The 11,363-nt window shown below is 42.0% G+C and overlaps 1 protein-coding gene across 1 annotated transcript in view; it reads left to right on the forward strand.

Moving 5' to 3' along the window:
- The window catches only part of LOC147446722 (putative LRR receptor-like serine/threonine-protein kinase At1g67720), a 69,966-nt gene extending 58,865 nt beyond the window's left edge, over nt 1-11,101 (forward strand). The window contains exons 2-3 of the mRNA XM_086526292.1: nt 10,520-10,652; nt 10,817-11,101. Coding sequence (XP_086382418.1) covers nt 10,520-10,652; nt 10,817-11,101 — 418 coding nt within the window. The remainder of the gene's footprint in view (nt 1-10,519; nt 10,653-10,816) is intronic.
- Nucleotides 11,102-11,363: the final 262 nt, after the last annotated feature.

Below are 11,363 nucleotides of genomic sequence, written 5' to 3' on the forward strand. Positions count from 1 at the left end.
GTTCTAGCCTTTTTCAGTCAAAAGTGCTAAAGTCTGCTTAGAAACCAATTTTTTCACCCAAATGAGATGAAACCTCTCTCAGTCACTCAATATATCATGCAAATCATGCTCATGCAACCATCCTATGGTTTTGGTCTTAAAATAATTCTTTGGCACAATTTGGGTAGGATGTCTGTCAATTTCAGTCTATCTGGCCTTATCCTATCAAGATATGATCAAATTTCCACTTTCTAGGTGAAAATAGGGTAAACCCCACCTTCTGAACACATTGGTCAACTCAAAATCCCAAAATTCCCACCAGATTAGCCTGTAAACATCCTGCGCGTAGGATGTCTCCTGGCTTAAAATTAAACTTTTTCCGGACAAAAATGCTCTTGATGCTCTGCAGCTCTATCAGAAACACTCAAAGTAACTTTTGGACTTCACTTCAGCTTTCAAACACACTTTAGCGTCTTTTACAACCTTGTGATGAATCTACCAAGCAAGTATACATGCATGAAGTGCTCTAGATCCTGAATCATGATGTCCTACTTACTCTACTTCTACTCATCATGTGAAATGGTGATAATGGTGTTTTGGTTGCTCTCTGGCCTCTCCCGACTCTCAAGCTCTCCTCTCACTGTTTCTACCACTCCAACTCCTACTCTAGAACTCAACTAATATCTAAAACTATCTCAGTCTACCTAAATCTACCTAAGTCGAAGGATCTAGGCCAGACACACGCTTCCTAGACTCCCTCTAAGACCTAGAGAGTCCTCCACCCTTTGATCCTATCTAAATGTAAAACGAGACTCTTGGCGAGCCAAAACATCCTTATCCTCAAGGACTAGTCTCGGTCACCTACCTAAGGTTTTCGTCCCCGGCAGCGGCGCCAATGTTGGATGGATACGTCGCGACGGACGTCAGCACAGCGAGAACTCACCTAACAAGATTTATCAACTAAGGACAAAGCTCGACCCGCAGGCGCGTGGAAGCAAGGATAGGGTGTCAACCTACACTCAAACGACTCCTAACTAATTCCTACAGAGGTCTCTACCCAATGTCTAAGTCACAACCTTCGAGAGTGCATAAGAGGAAACTTCCTACAACGCTTTCTAGAGCCGAACACCCATCAAACAATCTCGAAACACCATAGAACTTGAAGGAGATCCTACTAACACCAATAGGTTGCTCTCCCTAAGGTCTATGAACCAAAACCCCAACCCAAAACACACGGTGCAAAATCACGTAGAATGTCTGGCAGAAATTTGCAGGTCTTCGTTTTTGAAATCTAAAGTGCCTAACGTGTAGCTCTACTCAATGTGAATGTATGGATATGCTGCAATGCAAAATTGGACAACGTATGCTCACGGAATCACTAGATGAAGCTCGTAGATGGAGCTCGCAAAACCGGACCGTACACGCGTAATGTAGGTATAGGTGCGTAGCTCTCGTAGGGGGCAACCCGCTGCACTTTTTTGCACTCAATTCCGACCACCAGTGCACACATAGCGTCAAGATGAAGCTCACACTCTCTCTCATACACAGTACGCTCACTCACAGACTTCAAAATTTTTAAAATGACAAAGGTTTTTTCATTAAGGTCAAAAAGTGGTATAAATACCTTACAATTCTCAAACCCTAAAGTTCCAAATTAACCATCTACTCAATCTAAATGTCAAAACTGGGATACAATCTGGAAACTTTTGTAAGCCCCAATATTTACAAGGTGAAATGTCAGGTTTTCTCAATGAATGAATAATTACAAAAAATGATAATCTACCGAGCCATCATTTTCCGTAGGGTGTGTCCAGCTTCTAACAGGTTGATACTATCCCTAAGTTGTATTCCTTGCATCCATCTAGCATCTTCAAAAGGATAATTTTTGAATTTAATAAGATACCGTCGGATAATCTTACCATGTCGTAGTACCTTGTTTTCATCCTGAAGGATAGCTTTGGGTTGTAGCACCTCTTCTTGGTCTTCAACTTCGGGAGGGTCTTCAATAATTGGTTCACTTGGTGGCTCTTCTTTGTAGGGCTTGAGTAGGCTCACATGAAAAGCATTGTGTATGAGCCAATGGTTGGGAAATTTGAGCTGGTAAGCCATCTCATTGATGGGCTTCAAGATTTGGAAAGGACCATAGTATCTGTTTGCTAGCTTAGCATAACACTTTTAATGGCCCGTAGGATTTTTTTCCGTTGTTTGCCTTAATCGGGCCTTAGGAAACTTAAGTAAGACCCAATCATTTTCTTTGAACGTTAAGGCCCTTCTAGGCTTATCAACAGCAGCCTTTTGCCTTTGTTGAGTGATGGATATAGCCTCCTTAACCTTTTGAAAAGATTCTTGTAGGTCACGGCTATACTCATCGGCGGCGAAGATCTTCCCATGTACTTTGAGTAGCCAGGGACTTTTAGGTCTTCCCTCAATGATCTCAAAAGATTCTTTTCCCGTAGAAATATGTATATGTACAATATTATTATAGGCATACTCTACAAGAGGTAAGTACTTTTCCCATTGTGAGTGTTGATCTACTGGTAACATAAGTCTTGAGTAGATCAAGTATCGTAAGATTGGCTATCTCACTTTGGTCATCCGTTTGTTGATGATAGGCCGAAGAGAAATTCAATCTTGTTCCTAGATTTTCAAAGAGACCTTTCCAAAAATTACTGGTCATTCTAGGATCTCCATCTGACACGATGGATGTTGGTAATCCATGATGTTTGAAAATTTGAGATATGAAGAGAGTTTCCATTTGGTGTGCCTTAATAGTCTTTTTGACAGGAATAAAGTGTGCTTGCTTGCTAAACCTGTCGATTTTTGTCCATATTCCCACATTCCCATGGATACACTTAGGTAATCCAAAGATGAAATCCATGGATATATTCTCCCATGGTGAATTTGGGATAGGCAATGGCTGGAGTAATCCATGTTGCTTCCCTCTATCATATTTGGTCTTTTGGCATACTACACATTTTGAAACATACTCTTGTATGTGCACTTTCGTGGTAGGCCAATAGAAATACATCTCTACTCCTCAGAGAGTAGGTTGAATACCTCTATGCCCCGCATAGGGAGGAGCATGGGATTCATACATAACTTTCTCACGAAGGGAATGGGTAACACATAGCCTATTGCTGTGGAGAAGATAACCATCCTGCAAGGTGAATGGTTCCTGTTTCTTCCCCAAAGCAAGGACTAGCATTATGTCTCTAAAGGTAGGGTCAGTAGCAAACTCATCTATCATAGAAGGTAGATCATTGTGAGTAGCTATAGACACCACATTAACTTTTGGTCGTTGTGAAAGTGCATTGGCCACTTGATTGTGATTACCAACAAAGTGAGCAATATGAAAATTAAATTACGAAGAAAATTTTTCCACCTCATTTGTTTGTCGGAGAGCTTGGTTTGCGTCATGAAATACTTGAGACTTTGGTGGTCGGTTTGTAGGATAAATGGAGTCCCCAATAGGTAGTGCTTCCATGTGTCTAGGACATGTAGAACAACTAAAATCTCTTTCTCATAAATGCCCAAGATTCGTTCATCCATATTAAGCCTTCGGCTCTCATATGCTATGGCATGCCCTTCTTGAAGCAAAACTGCTCCAAGTCAATCACCGTAAGCATCACATTGGACCTCAAATGGATTTGAGAGATCGGGAAGCATGAGGACTGGTTGAGAGATAAGCTTCTCCTTGAGCTTGCCAAAAGCATTTTTCTCTTCTTAGTTAAGTCATGTAGTGGTCCTGCTACTTGGAAGAGTTTTGCTATGAAGCATCTATAGTATGCGCACATACCAATAAAGCTTCTTAGCTCATGTAGATTCCTTGGGTTAGGCCATGCTTTTATTACCTCTAACTTCAATGGATCCATACGGATACCATCTTGAGAGATAATATGACCTAAATATTGAATCTCTTGAAGGAAAAATTCACTTTTTTTTTGTTGAGAAAAAGCTTATTCTCCCTCAATGCTTGAAAAATCACTTGGAGATGTTGCTTATGTTGCTCCAAAGACTTGGATTAGATGATGATATCATCAAACAACACTCCAGTGAATTTACAATAAGGTCTAAAATTTGTCTCTATTAAATGATTGAATGTAGCTGGTGCATTAGTCAAGCCAAAAGGCATGACTAGATATTCATAAAGACCAAATGTTTTGCGAAACGCGGTCTTTAGGGTATCTTCATCCACTATCCTTATTTGATGATAGCCACTTTTAAGGTCAATCCTGCTGAAGTAGGTAGAGCATTGTAGCTTATCAAACAGATCTTTTACCCGAGGCACGAGAAATATTTTTTTGATAGTGATTTGGTTTAGTGCTCGATAGGCCACACACATACGGTATGTACCATCTTTATTTTTCACTAAAATAATTGGAGAACAAAAGGGAGAGGAACTAGGGCTCACCATCCCTTTGTCTACCAATTCCTGTACTTGCCTCATGATCTCCTCTTGTTGAGCTTGTGAGACTCGATATGGAGGCTTGTTAGGTGGTGAGCTTCCTGAAAGGAGCTCAATGCGATGGTCATCATTCCCTTGTTTTGGAGGTAAGTCCATAGGAATATCATCAATGAGCACTGTTGGAATCCATTTAGAAAATTAGACAAGTCTAACTCTTCTTGATTCCTACCATTTACATTTGATGAAACATTAGGATCTTTTAGAGACTCTTTGACAAAAATCATGTATGCAGAAACTGAGCTCTTCATTGACTTATGAAAAGCAGGAGGATTTACAAGTGGATAGTGCGACCACGCTCACTAGAATCTATATACATGTTCTTTCCCCTATAGGTGAGGTAGATTCTCCTTTCAGAGAACTTCATATTGGCAGCCATGCGATCAAACCATGGCGCCCCTAGGATAGCATCCTCATGTTGGAGAGGAGAGAGGAAGAAGTCTTCTTTGTCGACATAGCTTTGGACATGAAGCCTCAACTTCCCAATCGAGGGAGTAACGGAGGCTTGCTGTCCCTTGAAATTTGCGTCAGCCATTACCATATCTCCCATCTCAAAAGCTTGAATGCCCAACTTGGTGGCCAACTCCATTGATATGAAGTTGTGATAGAGCCATGGTCAAACAAGATGAAGGCATCACGCTGTCTTACCTTTCCCCAAGCATAGGAAAGTGATGATCCTTTGCAATGAGCATCCTCTTTTGGAGATTCAATGGTGGAAGCCCTAGGAGTCTCATTGCGATTATTCTTCTTTGGGCAAGAATGATAGCCATGTCCTTGATTTCCACCCTTGAAACACTTATGGTCCTTGCGAAAAGCTTCAAGCTCTTTAGGAGAGAGTTTTTTTTTACCTTTGTAAACTCCCTTCTCCTTCGACTGAACGTTGTTGTTGTTGTTGTTGGAAGTGCCTTGGGAAGAATTTTGAGCATTGGTTTTCCCCTTTGCATCATTTTGGTCTTTGTTTTCCATGGCTTGACATTACGTCTAGCCCCTTGATGGAAATTGATGCGTGAAGCAACCATGGTGTGATGGACTACTTTGCTAATAGTACCAGGCCGTTGAGAGTTGATGTATTCGACCATACCTTCAAGTAATCCCGCACAGAATTGCTACCTTTGCTCGACAAATTCTATCTTTTGAAAGAGAGTAGCCTTGAGATGTAAATCCCAAAACATGTCTACATACTTATGGATAGAGTCATGAGAGAGAAGCTTCAAGCTACGCCATTTGGTAAGCACTTTGTCCTTTGCATTGCTTGCAAGGAATTTCTTCATGATGGAAACTCGTAGAGTTTTCCATGTTTTTGGGGCTTCACCGTTGCCACGAAGGCTAGCCCACCATTGAAGAGCTGATTTTTAAAAGTGCATAGCTACATGGTGTAGCTTGGAGGACTCCGTAAAGCCCTCGTCTCCAAAGGCCACACCAAATTGCTGGATGAAGGCCAACACTTTGTTGGTAGCACCAAAGGTGCCATCATAGGTGCAAAAAGAGATACTCTTTCCCCCCTCCTTGAACTTTTTTAGCTTCTGTGACCTTCAGCATGTCGGGAAAAATTCGCGATGTCCTCCCCTCTTGTATTCTCTAGGAGAATAGCCATAACTTTCATCGAAAGAGGAGGAAGATGAAGAAGAAGGAGAAGAGGGTGACCTCTTTCTAACCCTTTTCTTCCTTTGTTTCCTCTCTTCCCTTTTGGATTGACGAGGAGAAGGACTATGTGTTGATCTTTTCCTCTTGGGAGGAGTGGGCGATCATCTAGACCACCATCTTCATGGAGCCACATCTTCAATGGAGCTTAAACTTTCATTGCTTTCTTGCTCTTTGGATTCCTCCTCTCGAATGGGAGAGATTCTTTTTTTGGGGCTCTCTTCAAGAGGCCGCCTAAGCTCTCTCTCCTCTTGAAGAGGAAGGGAAATTACATAAGCATGATACATGAGGGAATTAGTTCCTCACTTATCATAACTCTTCTTTCTAGCATACACAATAGAATAGTACTGAAGATGGAGAATATGGAAAGCTCAAGCATTGAAGCATGGCTCTTGGTTGGATTTGTACTCCATAGCCAACAGTGTTGGTGTAGGCTCTCAAATTCTCAAGGAGCTTGGAGAAGGATATGAAGCTCTTGCACTTTTCATAGCAGACAATGAGAGTGTTTGTGAGTGTGTGTGGGTGAGTATACCCCCTAAGCAACCCCCTAGATTTCTTGGGTCGACCCCCCCCCCTTGTAGCTCATGCTTGAAGCTCATTGGACCCCTCCAGGCCTAGCCAATCACAAGTAGGAGGCATTACAAACAGCAGGCGTAGCCTTGGGACAAGTGTCCCCCTTTCCCCTTTGAGAGAGAGGACTTGATAAATGCAAAATAAATTAATTAAATCTCCTAAATTATCATTGGACCCCTTGGGTGGCCAACCAATAGGCTTCAGGCACACCATGAGGGCAACATGAGGAGGAACTTGACAAGTGTCCCTTTTGCTTTCTTTGTACCATGCATGCCTTGTGTGAGTGTGTGGGTATTCTCTCTCATCCCCCCTCTTGTAGGGCTCGCCCCCTCCTTGTAGGGATTGAATCTTGACCTTTTGACACCTCAAGACCCTCATGCATAGACCCAGTTCCCACCACAAGCTTGGCCCTTAAGCACTTTAAGCTTGGGTTGGGTTCTCACCTCAAGTACTACCCTAGCATCTCAAGCATGACAAGCACCTCAAGAATCTCAATCATCAAGTATCTCAAGCACCTCAAGCACTTTAAGCTTGGGCCGGGTTCCCACCTCAAGCTTAGCCCTAGCTTACCTAAGGTCAAAGGACTTTTACACTAACTATTGGGGGTCTTCAATGAAGATAACCCTAAGGTCTTATGCTCCATTGGTTAGCCTTGCTCATTGATAGACCATCTCTCATTTGGGCCCCTTTACCATTGGCCCCGTGTTGAGATGGATCTATAAGCACATCTCAATATCTTAACCCTTGGTCCCGTTTATTCTCCCACATTAAGTGATCAGTTTAATATGAGAAAATCATTTGGGTGGGGTAGATATTAGCTTTTATGACAAGTGTCCTATCCCTAGACCAGTAGGATCTGTTGAGTCCTGAAGGCTGGTGTACAGTATCATGCTTTGCAACACCATGTCCTTTGGCTTGGTAGAACATGCTGCCACACTGCAAACAAATGGCTTCACATCTCGGTCGGCAGTTCTCATGTCGTATGCTTGCCAGCTCCTTCATCACACCCTCTATCAAAGCAGCCAGCTTTTGTAGGCACTCCTACAGCTGTGGCAAGTGAATGAAGCTTTTCTACAACGCCAATGTATTACGACTTGGGAGAAATCCGGTGGGTCACGCTTCATACATTACACCACCTATATTGCCCCCAACTACAAAACCATGTTCTTTGCTGAGAGAGGAAACCGTACTCACACTTACATGCTTGAGCCTATTCCCTTGTCCGCGATACGCACTATCGGAGCAATTCGGCTTAGCTCCCATTTCCTTCGATGCGAGATAGGGCGTTGGGGCAATGGAGAAGAGTCAAATCGATTGTGCACATTATGCTCACTGCAAGTTCGAGAGTCTCAGTACCACACACTACTAGAGTGCTCAGCTTTTGATCACATCCGAACTTGCTTCTCTCACATTTTCAGCCATAACTTAGACCTACACACTTTCCTCTCCCAGCCAAAGTGTGGGCTCTCGATTGCGACTCTCATCACTACAATTTTGGACCATCGAGAGTCACTCATCAGCCATACACATACTACATCACATGTAACTTTGGTCCCATAGGTCATATTTGACCTCCGAGGACGATAATAAAATCTATCTATCTCTCTCTCTCTCTCTCTCTCTCTCTCTCTCTCTCTCTCTCTCTCTCTCTCTCTCTCTCTCTCTCTCTCTCTCTCTCTCTCTCTCTCTCTCTCTCTCAACCAGATAGCCTCCTTGAAGGACACATTCAAATACGTCTATGCAACCTCTGGGAAGATGCATCCCAAAGCTCCAAGCATGGCCGATCAGTTTTTGATATTAGACTCCAAGGCCCTGTTCTTGACAAATGCCTCAGGGTCTGCAGACAGGCCAACGGTGTCCCAATCATAACCGCTAAAGAACTTGCCCTTGAGGTAGAAAGGGGTCTCGGCAGAGAAGGGGCCAAGGTATTTGGGGCGATCAGGACCATACCAATAGTCAAAGCTCATGTTGACTCTGGTCTGCACCACAGGGACCTCCTCGCGAAGGGCATTCTAGGTAGCAAGGCTGTTGCCCAGAGGAGCAACATTGGAGATGGACGTAGTAGCGAGGGCATCCATGTTGCAGGTCAAACTCTACAAATCTCACAGTGCAATGTGTGCTCTTTGATTGGTTTCTCTCCCTCTTTCGCTTAAAATTCGATCCCCCTGTTTATCCCGTGCATGTGAGCTTCTCTCACTTTTGGCATTTAGCCTTCAGCTCGCAGATTATGACATGTGTAAAGGATACTCGGACATATGTTATAGAATACATATAGATATAGATGTGTGTATATGTATGTAACATACATTAATTAAGGGTGCAAGACATCATCTCATAAAGAGCTACAAATTATTGTAAATGTGTGTGTAGGGCTCAACTGCTTCATCATTGCACTCAAGCCCAAGTCCTTGACAACCATGCAGTAGAAGTATAAACAAGTAACAATTGGCACCAAAACACCAAAAAGACAAAAAAAAACCAAGCAAGAGGGGTGGTATCACGGTGATTATCACACTCTCAAGACCTATGGTGGAGATTTCATGAGAAAGGAAACTCGGGGCCATGCCCCCCCTCCCCCTACCATCCTAGGACTTGAACACACCACCTAGACTTCCCTAGACACATGCCTTAACCACGCCACTTGTGTGCATTTTGTGATGTAAATGTCAATGCGTTTGTATTTTATGTGTGAAACATCATGAGCTGGAAAAAAACTCGGATACTCGAGATCAATTTTCGGCAAGATGTACAATGCGCGATTGTTATCGGTGCCCACTTGTAAAAGGGACCTTAGATCCCACCTCCTTACGCATGTGGTAGTTAAAGTTGAGGCCCCTGCACCAAGAGGCAACACAAAGATAGTTAAAAGCCCCATTTACAACAACAAAGAAAGGTGTTTAAATTATCATGTGAACATGTTGGTCATGTAAGCGACCGCCCAACCAACTTTTAAAAACCCATGGTCCTTCTCCTCCAAGGCATGTAGCTGCAAAGTACATTCTAGCAAAGCCAAAATCTATTTAACATAATATGGCGAAGGGAAGTTCCCTTTACACGTGGTGCAAGCTGTGAGATGAAGGCTAAATGCCAAAAGTGAGAGAAGCTCACGTGCATGCGATAAAGAGAGAGAGAGAGAGAGAGAGAGAGAGAGAGAGAGAGAGAGAGAGAGAGAGAGAGAGCCTTCGGCGGATGGCCGTATTCGTAGCTATAGAATGGCTCTTCAACCACTCAAAAGGATGAAGTGGTGACGTAATGCATCATGCATGGTCATAAGTGCACCAATTATTTGTCTAATAAGCAACTATGCAAGTCCTTTTGTAACTATGCCGACTTTGGCATACTTGGATCATTAACATTTTACCGGTAACTATGCTTTGAGTGATCACATCCTTAGTAAACCATGGAACTCTTGGTGGATAGTCGGAGAAAGCTTATCGATTATCTTTCGCTCCTTCTATTTATTGACTAGGCATTGTCTTGTGTCGGCCATCATTGTGATATATGATTGACACTTGTTTGAATCTCTAAACATTGTAGCAGGATTTCCAAATATGGGTCTACAAATAAAGTTCCATGCTCATATGTATAAAGTCAATGGCAAACTTTTGCATCGCTAGCTTGATGGGTCCTATCTCAGTAGAGACATAGATTATCAAAGAGTGTAGAGATTATCAACAATTAGATCTTGCTGCACTATATATTGGCTCAAGTAGAGTGCTAATTTCATCTAAATTTTATATTAGAACATTGAAATGGTTATAAGTCTTCTTATATTTGAGTGAGCTGTTAATTTGAAATGCTTAATCACTGTTGAACTGTGTTGTCATTTGTTTGGTTACATTCTCACATCATTTAAATCTGCAGGTATGTGCAAACGTCACAATTAACGGAGAGAGTTGATATTTATAGCTTTGGAGTGCTTATATTTGAGGTGTTGAGTGGGAAGAAAGCTATGTTTGTTGACTCCCTTGGAAAGCAAATTCAACTTGTACATTGGGTAAAAAAATATCTCATACTACTACTCACTAGAAGCAGATGTATATAACAATGTTTTCATTGTCATGTTGGATTAGGTAAAAATAATGTTCAAATTCTAAAGACTCTACTTCCTTCTTCACTAATCTAAGCTAGGGTTATTCGTATGTTCTCTCCTTTGTGTAGGTAAAACCACTGATAGATTGTGGAAGCTTAAAGGACCTTATTGATGTAAAGATGGGAAAAAATTATAACGTGTCTTCCGTGTGGCACGTGATTGAAGTTGCCTTGGCGTGTCTTCAAGAAAAGGGTGAAAAAAGACCCACAATGAATACAGTAAACCTTGAATTAAAGGAGGCTCACCGCATTGAAGGAGAATCTGGAGCAAGCAGGCTATATGATATACCCTCCATGCAGCTCTCTGGAGAAAACTTTGGCACAATTCATTTTACACAAGTGAACACAAGGTGAAAATTCACTATGGCCTACACAAGGCTATTGCCAATAATTTCCTAATAAAAAACTTATTTGAGAAAAATAGAAAGTGACACGATTATTTGTAAACATGTAGTGTCACAATACAATATTATGGTTTTTTGAAAACAAGTGTAACAATGAATTATTTACATCACGATATATTCAAAAGGCATAAAAAATAATGTTTGACACAAAACTCAATGTTCCTCTTTAAAAATAGTGGTACATAAATGTCAACACCCTCTCACAAGGGCCT

Source organism: Adiantum capillus-veneris, chromosome 12 (genome assembly GCF_014529385.1).
Source record: "Adiantum capillus-veneris isolate H3 chromosome 12, ASM1452938v2, whole genome shotgun sequence".
Taxonomy (NCBI): domain Eukaryota; kingdom Viridiplantae; phylum Streptophyta; class Polypodiopsida; order Polypodiales; family Pteridaceae; genus Adiantum; species Adiantum capillus-veneris.